The sequence below is a fragment of the Podarcis melisellensis genome, assembly GCF_964234715.1.
Source record: "Podarcis melisellensis genome assembly, chromosome: 6".
Lineage (NCBI taxonomy): Eukaryota > Metazoa > Chordata > Lepidosauria > Squamata > Lacertidae > Podarcis > Podarcis melisellensis.
This window is the reverse complement of record NC_138538.1, coordinates 37,018,573-37,045,360: the sequence shown is the minus strand read 5'-3', so window position 1 is coordinate 37,045,360 and position 26,788 is coordinate 37,018,573. Positions and strand designations below refer to the sequence as shown.

At 43.1% G+C, this 26,788-nt stretch overlaps 1 protein-coding gene across 1 annotated transcript in view; it reads right to left on the bottom strand.

Annotated features, from left to right (window-relative positions):
• The window catches only part of LAMB3 (laminin subunit beta 3), a 50,907-nt gene extending 25,727 nt beyond the window's left edge, over positions 1 to 25,180 (bottom strand). The window contains exons 1-9 of the mRNA XM_081916300.1: positions 25,047 to 25,180; positions 23,131 to 23,187; positions 22,509 to 22,663; positions 5,183 to 5,297; positions 4,845 to 4,918; positions 3,457 to 3,639; positions 2,854 to 2,917; positions 1,973 to 2,160; positions 270 to 390 (exon numbers count right to left, since the gene is read on the bottom strand). Of these exons, the coding sequence (XP_081772426.1) occupies positions 270 to 390; positions 1,973 to 2,160; positions 2,854 to 2,917; positions 3,457 to 3,639; positions 4,845 to 4,918; positions 5,183 to 5,297; positions 22,509 to 22,663; positions 23,131 to 23,187; positions 25,047 to 25,095 (1,006 nt within the window). The 5' untranslated portion in view covers positions 25,096 to 25,180. The remainder of the gene's footprint in view (positions 1 to 269; positions 391 to 1,972; positions 2,161 to 2,853; positions 2,918 to 3,456; positions 3,640 to 4,844; positions 4,919 to 5,182; positions 5,298 to 22,508; positions 22,664 to 23,130; positions 23,188 to 25,046) is intronic.
• Between the last annotated feature and the right edge of the window lie 1,608 nt (positions 25,181 to 26,788).

The window sequence follows — 26,788 nt, the reverse complement described above, 5'->3', positions numbered from 1 at the left end:
CCGGAAGTGAATGCTTCTGTTTTTAAATGCACCTCGGAAGTTGAACAGCTTCCGAGGAGTGTTTCTCAATTTTCCCCGTTGAACTTGCTGATAGCCCTTTGATCCTCGGTTTTCAGATGTTTCAGAAGTCAAACGGACTTCCGGAACGGATTACATTTGAAAACTAAGGTTCCACTGTATTTTATAAACTCCAGTTATCTTTCCAAGACAGCTTTGCTCAGTTAAAGTGTGGCCTGTTTCCCTAGGAAGTTGGATAGAGGCATACGTACTGTGACATTCGTTGGGGTTGCCATCTTCAGCGGCTCTCCATGGATGGTCATTGTAGAAAGCCGCACACTGTTCGCAGTTTGTTCCAGCAGTGTTGTGCTGGCACACACACTGTCCATTCACCTAGAAGATGAAAGAAAGCTTTGCTTTGCGGGTATCATAGATCAGCCTGCTCTTCTACGGTATGCTATGAATTCTCACATTGTGTCTCTTCTGATTGTGGGGAGGGACATATTCTTCTGCATTCGTGCCAAATCCGAGCACTTTATATCAGAAGCAAAAGAAAAGAAAAGACCATACTGATGATCCCTGCAACTCCCAGGGCTGAACAGCTTATCAGAGTGAATACGGCTGCCAATTTAAAAAACCATACTGTGTAATCCCTCTTCTTTGTGTGTGCTGCCTCTCACAGTTCAGGCTTAACTCTGAAGTTCCTGTCTGGAAACTCCTGTTCCATCCAAGCTGCTCCAGGCCAGACAATAAAGGAAGCCATGTTGCTTTTATATCTAGATGCAAACCACCTATAAATCGAGGTGTGGGGGTGTGCTGAGACACCCTCTCCCCCCTGCAAGAAGCCTGTCACTTTGTTTGGCTAATATTATTTGAACTCTCCTGTGCAAAAAAGCAAGAGAAAACTCCCTCTCATCTGCCCTTTGCACACATTCCTCTGTGCCCCAATGGAGCCATATCCCATCTGAAGGGACCACAGAGACAGAGCATTATTTTCTTTCTCAAGTCCTTTTTGCTAGGCAGGGGTGATTCTGTCTCAGTCGCTCTTTCTTTTTCCCAGTCTTAGGTTCAGTTTGCCTCATTTCTGCAACAATGCATTTTCCTTTCAAGTCCACACAAAATTTAAAGCACATATTTGTGTGCATTTCTCCTCATTTTGTCTAATAATGCACATGCTTGCATTTTCTCTAATATAATAATGCACTTTGGTACATTATTTTCACTAGTATGTTCAAGTCTGAGGCACACTTTCTGCTCGCATGTGCCTTTTTGCAGGTGGTTTTTGATTGGAAAATAGCTTTGCGACATTCAGAGAAGTGCACGTTTCAAACGGTTGCTGCGTTCTGCTGTGATTTGGTGTGAAGCGTGAAATGGTGGATAGGTTCGCCGCAAGATGTGAACAAAATGGTTTTCTCCACCATCCCCATTCTCTGCTTCTGCCCATTCTCCTCTCCAAGAGCTATGATGAGGAGCTATGATGTCTACAATGAGGAGGGGAAATGAGCTACAGAATGAAGGATGTGCAAAGGAGAACATGTACACCACTCTCTGTTCTGCCCTCCCTTTCAGCCCTCTGGGCAGCCCCAGAAGCCGTTAGAAAGAAGCTAGTAGCTGCCTTACTAAGCCCAAGGGCAGCTGGTCATTGACCTTTTAAAGATAGTCAGAAATGCAATTTGAAGCAGGCTGGTTGGCCTTTGTGCTATGCCAAATACCTTCTTTTGTGGCTAAGGCAGAGAAGATGGCAAGACCTTTATCATCTCGGTCACTTGCACTCTGCATAATACAAGGAAACACTATCTGCTTTCCAAAAGCACAGAGGGCTTCTGGTGTATCACTACAAACCTGTAAGGACAAATTTAACTGCCGAGAGAGGTCAGGTTGCAGAGCAGGCCTGCGAGAATCTAAGAATAGAACTGGGAAGAATAGAACTGATATACATAGATCTGTATCAACCTTTCCCCGTCCTCACCCTCACCATAACATTGTGTCCTGCAGAAGCAGCGTCCGGGGCAGCACAGCGGTCTGCATGTCCGTGGCAGAAGCAGCTCCCTTTCACTTGCATCTCGTTCAAGGCATAGAAGGCACTGGGTGTGCGGTACCCCTGGTGCACAGGACGCGACAGCTGGGTGAAGTTGATTCTCAAGTTGGTGAATTGGCCCAAATCTTTTGGAGACAAGAGAAAGATAAATAAAGGGAAACACACACACACAGTGAGATGGGACCTAAAGCCTTTAGCTCCTGGGACAAGGACCAAGTGAGAAAGGGAGATGCAAACTCCGTTGGATGTGGTTTTCCTCTTAATACATGGAAGTACAAACAATATAACTGTTAGGTCCCAATAACCACATTTAACAAATGGGCCCAGCATCAGCAACTGTGATCCTTGGGCAAGTGCCTGGGCCTCCCAGGACCAAACATCACTGGCACATGCCAGACCAGGTGGACCTTTAAAAAGCTCACACCACTTGCCACCTGGCACTGAGGAGCACACCAAAAGTCTGAGTGAGGCTGTCAGGACTGGAGTCAGATGCAGATCAGCACAAAAGACACAGGAACCTTAAATCACTGACCCCATTGGTATATGAAGGAGTCAAATTTATTTAAATAATTTTCACCATGCACTTTAGCTTAAAAGGCTCCCAAAGCAGCTTACAAAGCTCATTTCTAAGACCTGCCCTCAGGCTGAAGATCTAAAAAATAATACAAGCAAGGGAAAGGGAAGGAGGAAGAAGGAGCAGGAAAGTGAGCTCAGGCACCGGATTTTATAAACCATCCACTTGTGTGCCTAAACAAGTTCTGCTCCCCGAAAAGCTTCCCCTACCCCACCCCAACAGACACAAAATAATATGTACATACTGCTGATTTTTTGACTTTGAGGTGTCCTCATCCCAGATGCCAGACCAATGGGGTTGAACTCAACCTTAGAAGAACAGAGGAGGAAAAAATGATGGCAGTCAAAGCATGGGATTTTCTATCCTGCCATTCTAAAAACTATCAACGGCACTTCCCAGTTAGGCAAATGCTTATTTACATTAGCACTAAAATGGCGATTTTGCACCAAATTACTGCTACAAGGAAGACTATAGTCTCTTTACCCATCAAAGGAGGGAAAGAATATCACCTCATTAATGTTACTCAACAGCTTCCCCACACACACCAGAGGGCAGTTTTTCCAAGTCAGGGGGTGGATTCCTGAGCTCCAGCATGTCTCTTAAGAAATCATCCCCAGAGACCTGAAGCCTTCTGTGCCCTACAGCAGCTAGATTGGAAAGGGCTACCAATTCTCCACAAAAAGGGCTTGCTGGGCCCTCTGGTATTTGTTGATCTGCACCTGGAAGAGTGGAAGCCAGGTGCCTTCACAGTGCAGTAAAGTCACTCTGGGGATGGCTGTTGTCAAACTAGTTAGGTCCTAGAAGTCTTAAGTCTGGTGAAATCCATTAAGCATCACATTTGCTATACCTTTCCCCCGTTCTGTGCTTGAGTCTGGATGTCCTGGCAACGCACATCCTGCCAGGTCTGAGGGAGACCTCTAGAGATCCGTGGAAACGAAGTGGCACAATCTGTGGACAAGTACTGATAAATCTTCCAGGATTTGCCAAAGTCTGTAGAGTGCTCAATCACCATGCCAGTAGGCAGAGGACTCTGGAGGGACAGAGGGAAAGAGGTATCAAAGCAGACTGGACTGGACATGCCAAAACAGAGGAAGATATACTTCAAAGGAGCAGGCCATTTCTCTAAGGCAGAGCATGCAAACCATCCCAAGTGAAATCCCTAGTTCACATCTCTGGTTAAAAAGGCTCACATAAAAGAAAACTGGGAAGATTTCTGCCAAAGAAATAGATGACATGGGCTCAATGGACAAATAGTCAGACCTGACATAAGGGTCTTTCCAGTGCCCCTCAGTGTTATTGTGCCTCTTCCCCCATAAAATTAAAATTAACACATAAAAATATACTTGGTGCAATTGTACATGGAACAAAAATGCTTAATGTTGTACTTGAGTCTGAACTTAACAATTGATTTTCTTCTTGAAAATCTGCAGTTTCTTTAATGTAGGTTTTTCCTCCTTTCCTTGTATCTTTTTGAAAACGTTAAGAAACAATGGGTTGGAATTGGATGCAGCCTAAGCCAACAGAACAATAATAGTGTATGCCAGAGGTTTTCATCCATTTTGAATCCACAGCTCCTTGGTCAACTACATTCTTTCTGTGGCGCCCCTATGGGGCTCAGTAACCCAGTTATGTCACCCCTTGCCTACAGAGCTGGCAGCTTCTCACGCTTTTTCGAACACCGTCCCCTTGTGAGGTGTTCCCCCAACCTCTTCTCCTCTCTCCTTGGGAGTGCTATGGGCACCTCTGCTGCTGCCCCTGGTCTCTGAGTTGCATCCCTCTCTGCCCCAAAGAGATGTGCCTCCTCACACTGCCCCACAGGGGCATAGGACTTGTCTGTCCATTCCCAAAAGCAAGGGCTGGTGGACTGGCTGGCTGGGCTCCCTTGCCCACCTTGCTTGCTTACTCTGATGCCGCCTCAGCTCCTGGCAACCAGCACCCCCTGACCAGCCCTAGAGGCACCATTCACCTGCGGAGCTTGTAGCCAGGGCTGCTGCAACAAACAGCTGCACAAGCCTTTGGGAGGCAGAGACGCGAGAGGGCTTCAGAAGAGAGAGAGAAGGAAAGAGGGACTGAGGGCAGTGTTGCCCGCGGCACCCCTGACCACCATTCAAGGCACTCCAGAGTGCCATGACACACTGGTTGAAAACCACTGGTGTATGTAACTAAGCTTCCAAAGGCCATCTGAATTCAAGTTTATACCCCCAGTAAATAGTGTAAGAGTTATTATTCACATACCCTGAAATCCATCAGGATGCTATCAAGTTGAAACTTTTTATCCAAATCTAGTTGGAGAAAGACAGGATTCACATCTGAAGAGACAGAAAAGAGCAGTTTTTAGAACAGCAGGTTGTGAAAACAAAATTGCAATCGGATTTTCCCATTAGTCAGGCCATCCATTTCCCCTTTGCATTTAATCCACTGAAACCCAAGCCCTGTTTGCTGAATCTACACAACCCTTGCCCCACTCAACTTATCATTACTATTCTGTGCTATCCAACCAAGACATTGTCCAGAGCACGTCCACACTGTTTGTTTGTTTTCTTGAAGGCCCACTAAGCAAGGCAGAGGCTTACCATTCTTGGATTGCCACCAGCGCGTATTTCCTGCAGAAGAGAGGACATTTTCTACCCGGTGACTGTTGAATGCATGAGGCTTTCTGGAATCACATCGGCAACATTTCATTTGCCACTAAAAAAGAACAAAAGGTGACTATCAGATTAGGATGCCTAGGAAAAAGGATTTCTATGAGGCCAACACCTTGCTAAAGCTAAGCAGGTCTGTGTCTGGCCAATGCCTGGATAGAAGACATTGGGGGGGAGGTGTGATGGGCTTCTATGATACAGCAAATGTGGGATATAAACATATGAACCTTTATTTCAATTTAAGTAAATTCAGAAGTCAGGTGCATGGCCATACAGTGCAGCTTGGATAGGAAGAAAGGAAGAAAATGTTCACTTTGAATTAATAAACTTTTTAAAAAAATAATTAAATAGAACATCAACCTACACATCAATACACAATAATATAAAACATACAACCTACATACACATACTTTACAAAAAAAGGAAGAAAAAGAAGAAAACAAAAGATAGAAGACAAAAAATGGAATAAATAAAATATACTTTTGATTATTCTCATTGTACTGTTTATTATTTTGTTATTTTACCCACAGTGCCTTGTTATTATTTTATTTTTCCAATTCTTTACAAAAAGTTCTATTATTTGTCACCAATATATTACAAGAGTCACTCGAGGCCTGCCCGGATATTTTTGTTATCACAACAATTTTTCAAGTACTCTTTAAATACTATCTATTCTTTATTCAATGTCTGCATCAAATATCCTCTAACTCTCCCTGTCATTTTTGCCTGCCATTTGGTTTTTGTGGGGAATTTGAATTAATAAACTTAGTGATGGTGGTGTCTCCTGTTGCTGCTGAGGACCCTCAAGGGTGCAAAGCAGGAGTGTTTTTTCCTAGCCCTGATACCCCATATTGTTTTGATGTGGGAACACCAGTGATTGAACCTAGAACTTCATGGAGGCAAAGCGTGGAATCTGCTATTGCACTGTGGAAGCTTTTTCTTTTCATGTCCATTTTTTAAAATGTATTTTTATTAAAGATTTTCTTGATTTACAAAGGTGTGTGCAATGTCTCTCTCTCATATTTTTTTTTCCATTATAAAAATCAAAATTCCACCAAACTTTGGAGACAGAAGGTTGAGGACCACATACACACAGAGAGGTGCACACAACCATATAAAAAAAGCTTAAAACTGAACATAACAAAGGTGTCCCAAGAGTCCAAGTAAGGATGCCACTCAAACCTCAATAAAATCAGAGCGTAGTTTAATAGATCTTAGCGCTTGGTGTATTTTTACACATTTTAACCAGCTGAGTTTCCTGGAGCTGTTTTGCCTTGTTGCGTACCATCCTTGCCTGGCTGATAAAGGGCAGTATAGTGATGTTTTAAATAAAATAAAAATCAATACCGATTAGGCAGTATGTCCTTCTTCTTGGGTTGTTCAATATCTCTGAGATTATGTTACTGGAACTCTAGATTCAGGAGAACAATGGTAAGTAGATCTAAGAGCTGAAGCTATGCCAGATAAATTTGATATCCTTCTTCATGGGATGCTTTGGGGGTTAAGGTTTGTTACTTATTGGCCAAAAGTATACTATAGCCCACTGTACAGTAGAGATAAAGGAAACTCTAGAGCAGTGGTTCTCAACCTGTGGGTCCCCAGATGTTGTTGGACTACAACTCCCATCATCCCTGAGCTCTGGCCTTGCTAGCTAGGGGTGATGGGAGTTGTAGTTCAACAACATCTACAGGTTGCAGGTTGAGAAAGGCTGCTCTAGAGTGTAAAGCGGTGATGGGGAGCCTGCAACTCTCACAGTGTTGTTAGACTTCAACTCCCATCAGCCCCAGGTTGCATGGCCAATAGTCAGGTCTGTGGGAATTGTAGTCCAGCAACATCAGGGGAGTCACATGCTCCCTCTATCCCTGATGTGGAGAATGAGGTCCAAGGGCATGAGCAAAAGGGTAGAAAGACATGGGTTGTAACCACTGCTACACTCTGAAATTTGGACAGCTTGTCAATAAATGTCAAGCTTGTCAAGAAAACAGATTTTCTAAAACAAAAAACAGAACATGCCTTGAAGTTATAGAGCCACTTTACTAGTTGCCTAGTTTAAAGGATGACAGAGTAGAAAAAGAATGGGCTTCAGTTCAAGGGGTGAACACCCACTGTTCAACTGTGGTGAAAATGGACTTCTTTCCCCCAGTTTCACATGTGGCCACTTAGTATTTGCTCAACTTCAGATCCCCCTAAACACAAAGGAGAACAGTACATTCTGGCTCACCGGTTTATATCCTTTGTTTGGTACTCAAGATTAAATTTGCACCTTCAATTTAATCAGAGAAGTCTTCAGACCGCCCAAAATGTCCCTGTGACAATATTTGCCATGCAGCAGAAGGTTAGCCACAAGTACCCAACTTTGCAGTGGTTGGTCAGGCTTTTGTGGTGGGATGTTTCATTTGGGCAAACAAAGGAACCTTTATCTAAATCTCAAGATAGTTTGAACCTAGACCCTTTAACACCCTCTCCCCCAAAAAAGAGTCAAGCAGAGGTTAGGCAGCTTCAGTGGGTGAAAGGTTACTAGGTGGAAAGTCAAGCCGAGCAAATGTCATCCCTCAGCTGGAGTGAGTAATTCAAGAAGCAGACCAGGCCTGGATATCCCCTAATGGTTTTGTGCACAAATGGCTTAGAGAGACTTCAGTCCCAACTTGGCAAACAAATGCTAAAAGATGACAGATCCGGTTAAGTCCTGACTCTTTAAAGAATTTTTTAAAAAACAAAAACCAGGCTATCTGGTGACTTAGCAGATGCCTATTGATTATTACATTTTTATATCCTACCTTTCATCCATGGAGCTCAAAGTTCTCCACCCATTTCATTTGCACAGCAACCCTGTGAGGTAGGGACTGAAACTGGCCCAAAGTCACACAGTGGGCCCTGCCTCCCCTCTAAAAAGAGCGTTTTTAGAGGGGAGGCAGAGGCAAACACCTGGAGAGTGCAGTTATAGAAGTCCATGGCCTTTACACAGGTGCAGAGGTTCAATATAATGGACTCTCAGCTCATTCATCATTGCTCAGCAATACCTGTTACAAGGTTCATATTTAGGACAGGAACCTTTCATCTAGCATACTCTTATCTAACCCAATCCATTTTAATTTATTATCAAAGCTGCCCCAGTTCCGTCTGATCTCCATACCCATGACATGTCCCACAATACTATGGAGTTTCCTGTAAGAAAATATGTACATCTGCTATAAACATATTTCTTTGCCATATTCTATGCACTAGAGCAGCGGTTCTCAACCTGTGGGTCCCCAGATGTTGTTGGACTACAACTCCCATCGTCCCTGAGCTCTGGCCTTGCTAGCTAGGGGTGATATACCCCAACTTCCCCTACAACAAGGATAGCCAGCATAGTACTGTCCAAATGCTGCCACAGTACAAAGCCCACCACCCCTGACCATGCTGGCTGGAGCTGATGGGAGTTGGACTCTACAGTGTCTGGAGGGCACCATGTTGTCTATTTCAGTCCTATAATGTCACAGAGGATGCTGGGATGCAACTCTTAGCTTGCACGTGGTCTTGGTTATCCAGGGTTTTGTATGCTGTTTCCAGCATTCCAGCACGATGTGCAATGAGCTCAGAAATGTGCAGGTACCATCCAGCACAGCCTCCAATGCTTCATCTCTTCCTCTGGTGCCAGCAGCTTTCACGTGGCCACAGGTGAAACACAGACCGGCTGGAGGAAATGGAGCAGGACAATAGCTGAAGATTGCTCCCATCACCGGTTTCTCCTTACAGTTTTAAATCCCTGCTCCTGCCATTGTTGTATGAGTTTCCCTCAAGGAAACGTGAATAAGGTGTGTACTGAAACACCAAGGGAGATTGTCCTTCTCCCAGGCTCTCTCAGAAAGATGGACCCCTTTAAAATCTTGCCCGTTTTTGCTTAGCACAATATACTGTGCAAAAGGTTTGCTAGAATTCCAGCAGGACCTTGCATTCCTTCAAATCAAGATCAGGCTAATGCCAGATGTGCTGCCTACCAAGTTTGGATGCCTTCATGCCCAGACACTGAAACACTTGGACCCTGAAATAATCATTTCATGTGGCAACCCACCAGTGTCGAAATTGTGCTCTTTTTCAATATTTGTGGAGGCTAAAATTAACACTGGGGGCAGACGCATGGGACGTTTACTTTCTTGAGCAAGCTGTGTAACCTTTCCACTGCTTCGGAGGATATTTTCTGCCCATTGTTGAAACTGCAGCTTTCATGAGGAGGTGTGTGTCTCAAAGTTCCTCTGGGAAGATAGGGTCCCTGCCCCGGAAACTAAAACTATGGATTTTATTTTGGCTGAACTGAAGGTCACCCTGCTTTGGAAGATCTCTACCAAGTGCTTTGGCTGCCAGATATAATGGACACATCACAATTGGGAAGGCTGACATTTGACAGAAATGCACAAATCCCTTACTCACCACTTATTTGGGGTCAAGTGTCGTTGTGGCTAAATGAACAGGGCACAATCTCTATGATCAAGAATACAGACATATGAAGGGTAGGCTCAGGAAGCAGTATTCCCACTGTACTGAGGCTATGGGACACAGGAATTGAGCCCACATTAGGGCAAGAGGATCAAGGAGGTGAAACAACTCAAACTGTGGAGGGCTCAGTAGCCTAACCACAGAGGCCACAGGAAGTTGTGTTTTTTCTTGCAGCTGACCCAGGAAGGGGAGGACATGAAGCTGCTGGCTAGTCCCCTTGCCAGGAACAGAGAAGCAAGGGCCTACTCATGAGAAAAATGGTGGAGATCTCCTGAACCAATGTCCTCTACTCTTCCCTATCACCAGGAGATAAGGAGGAGTGGGGAACATTTGTCAACTTCTTTCATTCTGTTGCCTTTGGTAACCAGTTGGAACCAAGAGATCCCATGGAGAGGGTGCAATATAATATCTCACTCATTGCCTATTCAGTCCTTTACATTGCCTATTTTCTCTCCAAGTATTTGCCTAACCCAGAGATGGGGCACCTGGCAGCCTCCAGATGTTACTGTGCTCCAACTCCTATCAGCCTGTGGCCACGGATGACAGGAGCTGTGGTCCACAGGTTCTCCATCCCAGGTCTAACCTATGATTAGAAGAACTGCACAGTGCACTTGAGCCTCATGCCAGGCTATTTGTTTCTCCTATGCAAATGTATAGACCTAGCAGTAACAAAGGTTTGGAAAGGAACTCCCTCCTACCAGCCTACTTTTAGAAGTGAGGAACTTTTGGTCCTTCAGGTGCTGCTGACCTACAACTCCCATCAGCCCTAGCAAACATGGCCAGGGTGAAAATGTCTTCAAGCTCATGCAGGTACCTTGACCCTAGGTTGTATATCCAGTTGTAGTTCAACAGCACCCAGAGGGTGAGGTTCCCCACAACCACTCTAGATCCATGTTTGCAGGGCAGGCTTGAGTGTTGAACCTAAATTCAAGGGAAAGCAATCAGGGGAAGGGAGATATGGGAGACGGAAATGGCATGGAGAAGGAGGGATTCCCCCAGGCACCAAACCTCCCCAGTTGCAAATCACAGCTCTACTTTGCACGGGGGGGGGGGGGGCAACCAGGCTTTAAAGATCTGAAAGTGATGTAAAAGGCTTGGTTTTCAAAGGTTATAAATTCCACACATAGAGCCCACTTCTGAATAGGGGGGAAACTGTGAAAAAGTATTCTTGTTCATGCAGGTACCTTAATTCTAGGTTGTATGTCCAGCTGAGCAGATAAATGTCTGTGAGGTGATGAGTCAGAACCATCAAGACAGTTAGATCATCATGCTTGCAGCAAGGAGTGGATTACCATGGACAGATCCATGGAATTCATCTAGCTCCACCCTCATAATTCACTACTTTGTCTTCCAGCTGAATGTTGGGCCCCTAATTTTTTCTTTTGCATTGAGATAACACTGCGTCATAAGATACATAGTCTCAGAGCAAGTTCAACACTGAGCAAGTTGCATGGCTGCATAATTTGCCCCATTCACCCCCAGTGCTTTGGTCTGACAAGGATTCGGGTTCTTTTTCTATAAAGGTGGACATGGATTGGACAGCCCTTCAAATAGAAGAACTTTCAAAAGGAGGGCTCTGTAGGGCATATAACTGTGCCCCCCGGCAGCTCAGATGTAAACAAATTGGGTGGGGTGAAAGACAGCTCTGTGGGGTTTCACCAGTTTTTACACTGTCCCTTTAAGAGCAATTTGAGCTGCAGCAATTTAGCCTCTGATAATATTTAGCTCCATGCTATGAAAAGACTCCAGGGCTGATTTTCTACAAATCAGATGCCAGCAAAAAGCCCAGGAGGGACAGACTAGGCCAGGGTTGCTGTTGTTGTTCTTTTCTGGCTAGCTGGCAAGTCAATTGCTGTGGTACTGCAAAATAGGCAGCCAAGAGGAAAGCAAATTTTAAAGAACAAACAAACGTCCTGTGTAAAAATGTGGCAAAGGAGTACCCAGTAAGGTGAGAACATTTCAGGAAAAGCTGAAATTCCTGAAAGCCGGACATGAAGCAGCAGAACTATACTCAGGATAAAATAGCAGGGCTGTACCCCCAATTTGGCTGAATCCCAAACCAAACTGGGGCTCTTCCCAATTAAACCCTAATTAAACATGCAGTCAAGCAGTGAGGAGAGAGGCAGAAGGAGGAATGAATGCAAGCAGCTTTAGCCCAAGTACAAAGTTCATACAAGCTCCTTATAGCAGTTTTATGTGTGACTGTTTGGGTGCTTTTTGCATTATGTGCCTCTCTGCAGCTGATCACTTGCATTATAATGCAAGGCAAATAGCTGAGCAAAAACACTCACCCCCACCCACATTGTGCACTTCCACAGAGGCCTGTTTCCTCAGATGAACTTGCACATTGTTTATCCCATTGACCTTGGAACTGAAGGAAGGTCATTCGCCTCAAAGAGAGAATATTAAGCTGACTTAGTGAGTAAATATATGTATAGCCTCTCCAGTTAATGGAGCATGTGGGTGCATATTAAACCAAAGGCAGAATTGCAACATCTCAGCAAAGCTACCCTTCCATCCTGCTTCCTCTAGCATGAGAAAGCCCATGTATAAACCTTTGGTGCTTGGTTGGGGCACTTCATGGTCACGTATTTGGCCTTATCTCTCAATCCCAGCCTGTCAATAACCAGCTTCTCAAGTTGAATATTTCTATGGCCTTACATTTGTGCTATTAATGGAACTGTTCACTGTTGGCTTCAATGTGTCAGGGAGGAGCTGGGATGCTACTTAAGACTTTCAGAAAAAAAGAGAGTGAAAAGATCTATCAAGAATTGGCAGGATCGGGACTGTGAGGAATTATATTTCAGCTCAGAGCAAGGTCATCCATTAAAGCTGGGTTACACAATGCTCTTTTTATATGCCTAAGTCCGGTGAAAATATAGCATCAAGTCGCATCATACAAGACAGCTCCAAAAATAGAGCTCTCAGACACTTTGCATCTCTGTGAGCAAAGGGGAGTTTTGGCCAAGAACGCCATCCAGGGTGTCAAAGATGATGTTATATTATCCCATTAATTCCTTCCCCATAACTACCATTGCTTTTTAAAAAAAAACAAAAGTCAATGTACTAACTAGTTTCCCAGCATGCATGTTTATTATAAAACGCGTGTACTGTCATGCACACATACTTTTCGCTGAACAGAAAATTATATCCCTGTAGGAAAAATGTCATGTGGCAACAAAAGCAGTTCTCACTGTATGAAATGGTCAGAGACAAGAGAGAAAATGACACTCAAGATTTCCAGGAAATTGATACTAGCCCCAGGAATTTAAAATATCTGCTCAACCCTGAATATAGCTGGGTGCTTATAAAGTGATACTGAGTAATTTGAAATATTCTTTCAGTGATAAGCATGCATTCCTAAAAGCTCACCCCCCCAATATATATATATATATATATATATATATTTTGGTGTCCTCGGGTGTCTTCCCGTGTAAAAGTTGGGGTGTCTAGGCGACGTTTCGACGAGGTCTCACTCGTCATCTTCAGGCTGGTGCTTTCGGCTTCTGTTCCAGTAACAAGAAGCCGAAAGCACCAGCCTGAAGATGACGAGTGAGACCTCGTCGAAACGTCGCCTAGACACCCCAACTTTTACACGGGAAGACACCCGAGGACACCAAAAAACAGTTATTGCTGTGCAAAATGTATAGCCATGTTTCTTTATTCACCTGCTGTCAGCCAAAACTGCAAAACCAAGTAGTGAGTCAACAGGAACCATTCTAACAGGAACCTCTTAAACACTCCACCACTGCTGCATTCTATCAATGACATGTTGCAGAATACTCCTGCAAATAAACAACAGTCCAGAGGGACCCCCTGATCCAACCTTGGAGAACCTGTGGCCTTCCAGATGTTGTGGGACTCCGGCTCCCCTTAGCCCCAGCGAGCACGGCCAATGGCCAGGGGTGGTAGGGGGTCTACAAGTGCAGTCCAGCTACAACTGGAGGACTACAAGCTCCCTATTGCCCTCTGCTTCTAGATCTAGTTCCATGTTGTCACTATCAGAGCAGCCATGCCTCTGAATATGAGCAGCTGGGAATCAAAGGTGGGCAGGGCGCTTTTGTCCTGCTTGCAGGCGCCCCACTGGCATCTGGTTGGCCCCTGTGGGAACAAGATGCTGGACCAGATGGGTCACTGGCCTGATCCAGCAGGCTATTCTTCTGTTCAGCAACTATACACCATGCATTCTTGGTTATTCCACTTCCGTCAAAAAGATTAAACTCCCCGACACATACCTGTAGCCACATAGTCTTGTCTCAGCCCCACCTTGAAACATATTGCTCATGCACAGTGCCTGTGGAAAACTTATTTTGCAGCCTTGGCATGCCCATTTAGAGATACTGCCTCTAACACAGTGATGTTGACAAGACCTCACTTAAATTAGAAGAATGAGCTTGGCCCGTTCCCAGTATGTTGCACAGAGACTGGGGAAACAGCCTGTAATCTTAACTCAAGTACCTTTAAAAATGCTGGAATTGATCTTAACTCTGCATGCCATAATGATTTCAGCTCCGTCTGGAACCAATCCCATGAGGGCCCCGTTATGTGATTTATAGGCTGACATGTTTAAGAGATGCCGTGCAAGGACACGAGCACCGTCCTTTCAAGAGCAATGGACTGTATAAATCAAGCTGTTTAAATCAACATTATACCATTTAGTTTCCTGCTTTCCCCTGATTAAAAGTCAGAATTACCAGCTGATCTAATAATCAAGTTAACAGCATATGCCTTAAACATATACGAGGTAGGAGCATTTGAGGGCAGCAGGAAATTAGTAACAGTGCACACTTTGTGTATGTAAACCACTAATCGATGTGCCAGAGTGGAATGACTCACACAGTACATACTGTAACAGTGCATGCATATAGAATCACCGTATGAACTTTGAAAGGTAAATTTGCTTGGTGTCAGGCTTAAAAACAGCCATATCTTAGCCCAAAGACTTTGCTAGGTGTGTGAGGCACCTCAGAAGGGCTGTGCCCTGAAAGGTAGCATGGCATGATCTGAAATAAAATAAGTCATACAGCTGCAAAGCATGGGACTTAAATAAGGAGAAAGGTAGCAGTCCTGGTTCCCTGCAAAGTATCAACTTAGGTTCAGTCACACTGCATGAGGTGAGGCATCACTGCTGCCCCATCCTCCAGCTGCAGTGGTGCTGCCACTCTCTGGGACCACTCTCTGGCACACTTGCACCTGCCACTGCTGCCAACTTGGTGCTCCCCCCCCCTCGCTCACAACCATAGTAAGCTTCTTTGCGATTCATTTGAATGAAAAGCAGCATAAATATATAATCAATCACTCAATGAATCCCTCATCACCCACATCCAACCACAGTAAGTCCAATCAGCAAATACCACCCAATGCCAAAAGCAGCTTTTTGGTGTGTACCCTAGTATTTTCCCTGACTGGACAGAATCTGAAGAATTAGTAGCAAGTTGCAATCAAAATCTAGAGAGTGGTGCTGCTTGAATCTGATGAAGCAATCACCCTAACTCCTATTTCATTTGGCAAACGTGCAAGCGCTTGTCTCAGAGACTTGTTCACTCAGCCCTTTCTCCCCCTTCCTCATAAGAAACCTTTTGAGGGGAAACTGCTCAAGCAACAGATTGGAAAAACCACAACACACCAGCCAGCCATTCTTATGTGAATGCTGGGCTGAACAGTGCTATCTCTCCTTACCACTGCAAAGAAACACACATGAAGATTATGGGCTTCTGCAGAAGACCAACAGCCTTAACAGGTGACATAAACGGAAATGCCGGCAAGGATTTGAACTGTACAGGTTAGAGCACATCCCTGTAAAAAGGTGATGCAAGCAAGGAATGGCCTAGTGGAAAGGTTTGTTGCTGTTACTGGAAGCTCCCAATTCTGTGCTCTGGAGTATGCCAGTTGAAGCCATGTTTTCCCACAAAACAAGTGAAACCTGAAAAGGCCTTCAGAATATCCCTGTCTACATGCCTCAGTTCAATATTCATAAAATGGAAATATTAATAACCTATATGAGGTTTCATGAGACACAGGTTGGTTGGTTTGTTTTATAAAAGTGGGTGTTTTGAATGTTTCAAATGTCTTGTTATCTCTGGATGATATCCAGCAAAATTGACACCCACAAATTTGTGGCTTCTGGAGAGGCTGGAGAAATTGAGGTCACTTTCACCCAGCTCTGACATTGCATTTATTTATTTTTTTTAGATTCTGCCCTTACTTCAAGCATCTTAGGGCAGTGCAAATGCCCCCCCCCCCTTGTGTGTTTTTTCCACAATAACCCAGCAAAGATGGTTAGGTTGAGAAAAAGTGGCTGACCTAGGGTTACCCGCTGAGCTTCATGGCTGTGTGGGGATCAAAACCCAGCTCTTCCCAGTCTTAGACCAACAATCTAACCACTATACCATTCTGACTTATAACAGCCAAGAAAGAAGAAGAACAAGTATGATTAGTTGCTTAATAGCTACGTATAGTACCACCTCTACCTGTCTTGAAAAGTTGCTGTAACTCTTTTGCCGTAACTCATCTGTTGTTTTTTAATGATTTATAATCTTGTCCTCAGCCTATTTACTCAGAAGTAGGTTCCACTGAGTTCCATAGGACTTGTTTCGAAGTAAGCAGGCTTAGGGCAGTAACCAGGGGTCAGCAACCTAAGGTCCATGGGCTGAGAGCGGCCCACGGAGGTTGTTTGACCGGCCCACAATCTGCTCCCAAACCAAGCCACCCACTCACGTGCTGCGCTAAACCAGTGCAAGGCGGAATGGGGACTCGCTTCCGCAGCACCAGAAGTCATGTCTGTGCAGATGCCGGAAATCGTGGGCACACACACACACAATCCAGCCCACAGAGGGATCTCCGCAGGACCGATCCAGCCCAGGCAAGATAAACCTTGGCAGTAACTGAAGTATGTTAGGCCCCACAGACAGTACCTGACACTTTCCTTGGCTTACCATGTGTGTGTGTGTGTGTGTGTGTGTGTGTGTGTGTGTGTGTGTGTACACTGACATAGTTTTCTTATCCTGCCATATCTCAGATGATAAAAGCATCTTCTCACTCTTTGTGATTATCATGCATTAATAGCCCCCTCACTGCCAGGCAAGATAATGGTGGGAGAGTCTGATGTCCTTGACCTAAGGCAAACAGCAGTCTTAATATCCAAGGCCTCTCATATAATAAACACTGAGGAAAGTTAGACTGGCGAGTTCATGTATAAGCCTCCAAGATTATCTGCCTCACCATAAAAAGCTGGAACTGTGGAAGGCACTTCACATAAAGATTGAAAATGGAATATTTCAACCAGCCTCTCAGCTGTTTTCCCTCCCTGCCGCTGAAACTATCCAAAATGGTATCATACTGTAATATTTTAATGCTCCCACCACTATTTGAAAGACAATCAGAGGCACCATGCCTATTACAGACGCACCATTACAGCAGGTACCAGAAGGAGGTTAATTATATGATTTCAGTCAGCTCGATAATCTGCCCCCAGAGCTGCCACTTTTTTTCTGGGAAGGCTCTCGTCCCTTTAACCCTAACCCTAAGTAGTTAGAGTGCTGAGTGGAGACTGAGGAGACCTGTGTTCAAATCCCTGTTCAGCCACAATCCACACTGAATGCCCCTGTGCCAGCCATTACTTCTCAGCCTAAAATCTACCTCACAGGGTTGTTGTGAAGATAAAATAAGGGAGATTTTTATCCCACTCCTTATTGCATTGGGATGAGTCACAACAATTTAACACATAATACACAATAAAAACAAATCCACTTTAAGTTATAGCCAGCTACCATTTAAACTGGATATTTGACTGGTTTTTACTACTCTCTAAGATTAGAAACTGCTTTAAAAACCTTTGTTAAAAAGTGCAGTTAAAAGGGTTTTCCCCTCAATTAAGGAGCAAAACAGACAGAATTTCAACTGAAGAACACTTCCTCATGACTCCATCTGTGTGATAGAAAAAACATCACCAGTTAAACCTCTGCCTGTCCCATGGCTGTTAAATGCATAGCAGCCTTGCCAGGAAAACCAGTCACAACCCTGGCAACCCATTTTTGTTGACCCAGAATGAGAAAGAGATGGAAACTAATGTAGGATTCTGATAGGACCCAAGATTTATCTCTTGGCAAGCCAGAATCTGAAGACAAGCACCTCCAAATCACTGATCAGGATTAATGCCCCCTTTTGCATAATTTGCAATAGTGGAAGTGGAGGCTGCACTTTGCCTAGTCCTGGGCGAGAGGCTGCCTCTGTGGGGGTACAAAGTATAAAGGTTAGAAGGAATCACAGCCAAAGCAAAGGCAGCAGACGAGAGGCTCGGGATTGGAGTGCTTCCATCAGCACGGAACTTACCAGGATTGCAAAAGACTCTGGGACACAAAACACACACTTTGGGACACTTCTCTGATTGGCACCAGACTCAGACAGTGCACATTGGCCAGCAGGGCAGAGTGTGAGGAAAGCAAGCAAGCGAATGCAGCCCCTCCTCCCATACCCTGCGCAGAGGTTGCAAAAAAAAAAAGACTTTAAAACTTTTCCACCGTTTGGCACAAAAGCGAGGAACGTGATACACAGCCTCATTAACAGTACACCAGGAAGCTTGGGGCGCAAAACAAGGGGGGAAGGGCAGATGGATGATGAAACTGTTGCTACTTTGTCTTCACAGCACTGACCTATTAAGCTGCAGAGCTGATACAGAGCAAGTGGCTGGCGCATGCCAAGTCGGAAGATGGTTGCCATGTTCCAGTCCTCTCAAATCCAGGTGGCAGCATTTGAATATTACGCAAATTGCTTCCAATTCTATGGTTAAGCCAACCAAGCACGCTCATTTGGGCATTTTCCGCCCAATGCTTTTGCATTGGCTGCTCCTGGTACATATCAGAAAAGCTGAATGCGTGCAAAGTGGAAATGTACCTGGTGGACGTCTACATTTCATGGAAAAAGTGGCTTGTCTCCTATTGATCTACAGTGGTAGCTCGGGGTTAAGTACTTAATTCATTCCATAGGTCCGTTCTTAACCTGAAACTGTTCTTAACCTGAAGCACCACTTTAGCTAATGATTTCTGTTCTCATCCTGAAGGAAAGTTCTTAACCCGAGGTACTATTTCTGGGTTAGCGGAGTCTGTAACCTGAAGCGTATGTAACCCGAGGTACCACTGTACTTTTCTTCACTGAGAGCACAGAAAAGTGTGTGTGTTTGGGAGACCAAATTTGAAGGTAACATCCAGACAGTTACTATTATGAGTCATCTTTAGTGCTGAACATGAGTGCAATCAGTGCCAGAATTATGTATAAACTAAACAAGCTACAGCTTAGTGCCCCACTCTCTTGGGGGCCCCAAAAAAATTTTAAGGGTGAAAAAACTGGATGCACATTTCTAAAATCAAAGATAAAAAACAAATAAAATAAAACCTACATACAGCAACAGTGTTTTTTGTTGTGTAGACTCCTATGATGTAAGTAATGGGCTAGCCTTGCTCCGTAAAATATCACTGGTTTGCTCATTTCTATATATAGGGTACCATATAGCATATATTCAACAACAAAAAACAGGGACAATTTGTTGTTGACAAAGGATAGCTGGACATATAAAGGGCCCCATTACCTTCAGTAGCTTAGGGCCTCATCAAACCTAAGTGCAATACTGAACTGCTGAAACATAGGTCAGTTGTGCCGTGGTGATCAAATTCCTTGTAAACCACCTGCACAAAAAGCCTTCTCATGCAGAAAGGTAAAACAAGTTTGCCTTCTCAGCCACAGATGTGCCATGACTGCAACATTTGATTCAGGCCTCCTTAGAAACGCCTCATAACTCTGCCTTCCTGCTGTAGCCATTTTTAACCATATATCCCTGTGAGCCAATACATGCTCAGAGAAAAAACCTAGAGTTGCTATCAACAGTGTTTCATTTTCCACCAATAACATTTTGTCCACTTGTTTGGCACTTAATCAAAATAAAAGGTAAGAGTGCAACAACAACAGCAAGAATTCTCATCGCAAAGTATTGGAAGACACAAGATCTACCCACCTTGGAAAAATGGCAGATGAAAGTGATAGACTATATGGAATTGGTGGAAATGACTGACAGAATCCGAAACCAGGGAGAAGAGTTGGTGGAAGAAGATTGGAAGAAATTTAAAAACTATCTACAGAAATATTGTAAAATTAATGAATCTTAAAATGATGTTGGATTGAAATGAAATGGCTTTAGCAACAAAGTTAAAAAGAATATGTAAAAATGGGTAGATAATCAGATGAAGATATGAAGTTTTAATATGTTAAGATATAGAATTAAGATAAAAACAAAGAGGGAAAGGATTTGCTGAATTAATTATGCGAACTGGAATACAAAAAAGGGAGGTGTGAGGAGGTCAGGAAACAAGTAATTGAAATATAAGACACGAAAAGATTGATTTGTTTTTAATTGTTTTTCTATTTTTCATGTATTTTGTATTTTTCTTTGTATTTTTGTATCTTTTTATTTTTATTTTTATTTTTTTACTCTGTCATTTTCCTTTGTTTGTAAAATCTCAATAAATATCTTTTGGTCAAAAAAACAAAAACAAAATAAAAGGTAAGAGAATTATTGGGTTCGCAGTGGTGACATGGAATAACAATGGTGGCAGGGGAATATAATGGACAGCCCCAAAACACAGGTAAAGGTTTTATAGCCTTGGTGAGATCATCTGATTTTCTCAAGGTGCAAGACTCCACAAGTGCATGGCCTTGTTTACATAGCGCCCTAGTACATAATTTATCCATGCCATGGGGCACAGAAGCAAGCTTTGGACTTACAAGTTTTACCCTACCATACTCAAGCATTTAATGAAAACTGGGACTTTTTTTGAGAAACAACAATGTAATTAGTTCCTTTTCCTGAGGCCCACCCACCATAAAAATGGTAGGGAGTGGATTATGCACGACCCCCTGCACATGTAGAGACTTACAGAGGCTTGGGTTCTCATTAACTGTGAGTCATTGTATGATTTCAAGGTACCTTCCAATGTTTCACTTCATAGCTGTCACATGTGAACCAGCCCTGTGTGATCCACACATGATGATCTGTTGGACTCTTAAGAATGCACACACAGACTTATTCAGTGGCAGATTAATAGGAAATCAACAGAAACTGGCTGCTTAGAAAGTGAGACCCCAAGACTCCTATAGCTCCAGCTCCACCCACCTCAGGAAAAGGGAAGAGATAGATGATAGATAGATAGATTACATAGATGATAGATAGAGATAGAGATAGAGATAGATAGATAGAGATAGATAGATAGAAGATAGATGATATAGATAGATGATAGATAGATAGATGATAGATAGATAGATAGATGATAGATAGATAGATAGATATAGATAGATAGATAGATGATAGATAGATAGATAGATAGATGATAGATAGATAGATAGATAGATAGATAGATAGATAGATAGATGATAGATAGATGATAGATAGATGATAGATAGATGATAGATAGATGATAGATAGATAGATGATAGATAGATAGATGATAGATAGATAGATAGATAGATAGATAGATAGATAGATAGATGATAGATAGATAGATGATAGATAGATGATAGATAGATAGATGATAGATAGATGATAGATAGATAGATAGATAGATGATAGATAGATAGATAGATAGATAGATAGATGATAGATGATAGATGATAGATGATAGATGATAGATGATAGATAGATAGATAGATATAGATAGATACATAGATAGATACATAGATAGATAGATAGATAGATAGATAGATAGATAGATAGATGATAGATAGATAGATAGATATAGATAGATGATAGATGGATAGATATAGATGTAAATTGACCAATGTTTAATGGATTAGCTCTTTTAACTGCTAAAATTGACACAGCAAGGCATCAATAAAGATACTGATGGGTTGCCATTTTTTTCCCCTAGCAGAAATCCTATGTCTTGATGAGACCATCACCTGCCATCTGAATTTTTGTTTGTGGCGACCAGAGAGAGTGCTATTATAACGCCCTTTTCAAAGAAGGCCCACCTAAAGACCTCACTGCTATCATTCAAGTGCCATGGGAAAACATTTCTAATTTCCCAGGCTTTCCAGAACTGCTAATGTAAGCATTCTTTAACTCAGACCTGCTTGATACTATCTCCTTGAATGAGCCATTTTAGTTTCCATTTGCTGAATCTGTTTGCACATATTATTTATTTATTTTTAAATAACAACTCTGTTGGGTATTCTGAGAACATGAATTTATTTGGAATGTACAGGATATAAATTACGTAATTATTATTATTATTATTATTATTTTAAACCCACCTCTGTGCTCATAGGCCCTAAATCAAGAAACTCCTACAGGTAAAAACTGAATGTCTCTAACATTCAATGAGCAAGGCCAAAACAAACAAACAAAAAGATATAATACAGTTAACATGAGAAGCCTAAATTTCCCCTGATGCTGAGGCACATAGGGACTGACCAAATAAGGGCACCAATCAAAGCAGAAAAGACATACAGAACATTATTGCTTGTTGCAACTTGTAACTTGGCCCCTGTCAGATGTGTTATGGAGGAGAACTGAAGCCTATGGGAAATATCTAACGTTTTTACTCCTTGCCTTTAAGCCTGATTAAAATTCTGATACTTCTCTGCAACCAGGCATTGCATATTCTGGGAAGTTGAGGAGGCCCCTTAGTGCTTAAATACTGCCATTTCTGTTCAGTGCAGAACACAAAACGACAGCCAGTGCTGCTAAACAATGTACCTTTCCTGTGTGAATAAAAGATACTTATGCCATACGTACTTCCCCATACGGAGTGCAGTAAGTTTCAGGTTGGACAAGTCCACAGGTAGAAGAGGCTTTCAAGTGATGGATTCTTCCTACAAGAAGGTCTTGCACAGGTGGGTTACAAGCCCCATGTGAGCAGGTAGACTGGGCAGCCAAGAGGTGTGGTGAAGCTAGAATGAAACAAGAATCAGATTTCAGTTAATAAAGACAAAAGGAGATTTTAAAAAGCATCATAGCAACGTAAAACCTGCTGGTTTCCCAGAAGCCGTCAGAGATAACGACTCACCTGCCAGGAGATCAGAGCAGCGACTCACCTGCCAGGAGATCAGGTAAGTTCCTCTGCCCTGCTACACAGTCTGCTACCGCAGTACATCTATAATTTCTGCCCCAGCCTACTACTCAGTAGCATATTTTGATTTTGGCAGATACCAAAGATGAGGTTGTCCCTATCTTAACACCAAGTACTTATTGTGAGTGGTCTTTAGTAGAATGCATACAATTTTTAACCAGTTTCAGTTAGAGATTATATCCAACCATCTTGGACAACTGATTTCACCTCTGTGCTTTTCACGAAAAACAAATCTCAAAGACTTCATTTTCTTTTCAGTAGATGCATGCTTAGAATGCCAACACTTACCCAGAAAAAAAAGAAATATCCACATGATGCTGAGACTTCGCAACGCTAAAAATTCACCTGAAATGAATGTAAAGCATAAATTCAGTGGCACAGATGAAGACACAGAAAAGGACAATCCCTCAGCCCATTAACTTATCTCTGATTACCAGCTTTGCACCACTGGTTTGCAATTATGCCATTTCACTGTGGTTGCTTCTGCAATGTAAAAGGTAAAGGTACCCCTGCCCGTACGGGCCAGTCTTGCCAGACTCTGGGGTTGTGCGCCCATCTCACTTAAGAGGCCAGGGGCCAGCGCTGTCCGGAGACACTTCCGGGTCACGTGGCCAGCGTGACATCGCTGCTCTGGCGAGCCAGAGCCGCACACGGAAACGCCGTTTACCTTCCCGCTGGTAAGCGGTCCCTATTTATCTACTTGCACCCGGAGGTGCTTTCGAACTGCTAGGTTGGCAGGCGCTGGGACCGAGCAGCGGGAGCGCACCCCGCAGCAGGGATTCAAACCGCCGACCTTTCGATCAGCAAGTCCTAGGCGCTGAGGCTTTAACCCACAGCGCCACCTGTGTCCCCAATGTAAAGAAGTGCAAACCCAATGCAGAAGGAAGCAGATGGAAGGGATAAAATGCACATTGTCACACAGGCCAAGACCACTATCTAGTCCTTTCAGTGGTGGAGACAGCTTTGTGCAAGATAGATAGATAGATAGATAGATAGATAGATAGATAGATAGAGTGCTTTTTTCTGGGGTGGGGCGTATACCCCTAAACATCTTGTAGGTCTAAGTTTGGCCTCATTGAGGGGCAGTATTTCAATATGAGTAGGAAAATGAGAGTACCCCTAAACATTTTTTTCAGAAAAAAGCACTTGATAGACAGATAGACAGACAAACATATATATATAACACAAATGCCTTCTTCATGGCAGTGAATGGGGAAATGCAGTCATGGAAAAACTGTCAGCTGCCTGGAAACATATCAGCATTAACCCCCTTTAAAATCAGAAACAATGATTTATGGGACACAGCTCATTCCCAACGCTGAAGATGCAAATGGAACAATGGGATCAGTAATAAAAGTTTTCTGTAGTTCTGTAGTACTGACTGTGCATTCAGTTGCACTTTGACATACATCTAATATAAGACTGACAGTGCAATTCATATGGCTCACATCTGCATTTCTGTGCACCCTATGCAAAACTAGGCCAAAGTTATGCATAGCCTAATATTCACTGCCCAGCTTGCTTGTGTGAGAGACTGATTCTAAAATGTGGCTATTTCAAAAATGTCCTCTTTAGCTTAGGGACATAATAGCTTCTTCTCAATTCACCTTTTGCCTATTTGCATTTGCATAAAACCTCTTTGAATACATAAAAGATAAGACTCTCTCCATAGCACTAATCAACTACAGCTGAGTTCTTTCATTCTATTCTCTCTGGGGAACAAAAAACCCCTAAATTTCCACATGGGCTTTGGAGAACCTTATTTTTCAGAGACTGACGAATTTGCTGCCTCTGAATCTCTCTTTTACAAATCAGTCTACAAACACAGGGCAAACAGATAACTCTTAAATGTCAATCGACACAGCAAGCAAGCTAACTTTCTAAACTTTTACCTGCAGCATGTGTATTGTTCCCAGCATTTATCTTTATTTTATTTTATTTTTATTTTTGTCTACTTCATTCTGGATAGCAAAATCCCCCTTACCCTTCTGGAAATGTTGCAAGCATCCTAGAATAACCGATTCAAAACTTGACTAAACAATGCAGCCTTTGTAACCAAATCCCCACAATCACGAATTGACAGCCTGCTAGAAGCACAATAGCAGTTTCTCAACTAAAATACAGTACAGAATTCCGTTGTGCCACAGAAGCTGTGCCAAGTGGGATAATGTACAGTTCCCAATCCCACACTCTGTAGAACCTACCTGCTTCTTCCCTGGGATTTTTCCTCCTCTTGCTTGCCAGGGTCAACATGAATCCCACACCTGGTCTCTTGTGCTTTCAATCTCTGATTTTAAACACGCCTCACCTGGGGAAGTAAGCTGTTGTGGGTGTAGTAATAATGATACAAGGAGTGATTCAATGATCTCTTCAGACAGACACACCCATTTACAATATAACTCATTATACCTCCTAGACAATGAGCACATGTTTATTCACCGATGTGAACTATGGATTTTTTAATCCACTAAGAAAGGGACATAAATTCAAGAAAATATGTCACAGTAACTTTTAAAACAGCAGGAAGAGAGCAGTTTGGTTTTGCTTTGTTGTACCCATAAGTAAGGGAATCCATAACTCCAAAGTAAATCTTTTCAAAAGAATATTGGTTTTCTAAAAACACCTAAGAGATGGAGGAATTTGGTGTGGAATTCACACTTTCCAGAATGCAGGCAAAGGCACAGCTTTCCTTCTAAAGTCACACTTCTCAAAATGCAGTTCTTCAAACAAGTAACTTATACAAAAATGTGTCTGTTGGGGAATATGTACAATAAATTGCACATATTAGTGAAAAACGACATATAAAATGCATTATATTTGGGGGAACTGCTTGTCTAAACAGGAGAAATTTGAACAAAAAGACTAGTGAATTTTCAGGATGGGGGACGTTTTCAATACAATAAAATAAAATCACAAGCTGAGGCAGAAATGTGGAAAACTGAATCTAAGATGGAAAGATGGGAAAGTGAAAGAAAAGGAAACTGACAGATTTGTGCATCCCTATCCAAGGCTGTTCCTTTGAGTGAAAGGTCCAAAATGAAATACCGTAAATGAAAAGGAATTATGTCCTCAGGAGTTTGGTCTCAACAAGGTTACTCTGAGTCAAGTAACTCTTGATCCAAAATGAGAGATGGGTCACATTTCACTTATTTAGGAGTAATATTTCATGTGAACAGCGCTCATAAAATATATAGTCACATTTTTTTCTGGCATTCTCATTCAAATGCCCAGTTCATTCAAGGAAAAGAGCAAAGGATATGGTGAAAATAAAAAGGTGCATTTCTTTAGGTGACTTACTCAGTATTCATTAGACTGAATTTCATTTCTTATTCATTTGAATTACACAGGTCATTTGAATAACCCTAACCATAATGGCACACAACTCTTTGAAAAAGAAGCTCTGCCTCTTACTGCATATTCAGTTGGTCAGATAGCACTATTGTGTCCAGCGTGCATCTCCTGTGGAGAAATATGGTGAGTTCTGGCATCTCTTTTTCTAGAAAAATAGCATTGTATAACCCAAAAGCATTTTTGGATGGATGGAGGACAGTTGTGCTTTCTAGAGCAAAAAGGGGGTCAGCTGCAGGGGTGGAGGAAGGGGGGCGGTGGGGGCAGTCTGCCCCGGGTGTCACCACTGAGGGGGTGACAAAACGCTGGGCGGCACTCACCGCGGGTCTGCAGCACGCCCAAGCCCACGCGTCTCTCCTAGGAGTGACACAGTGGCTTGGGTGTCCGCAGGCTCCACGCTGCCCCAAACGGTCCGCCCACCACCTCCCCCTCAGCTGTAAGGCTGCTGAGTGGGAGGAGACAGGCAGACTCCTCGGAGGCTTATGCCACTGGTGGCTGGCCCCAGCCCCGCAGGCACAGGACACACGCACCGCCCCAGGCGCCCGATCGGCTTGCTCCGCCACTGGCCAGCTGTTTTGTAACAATTACATTTACATTT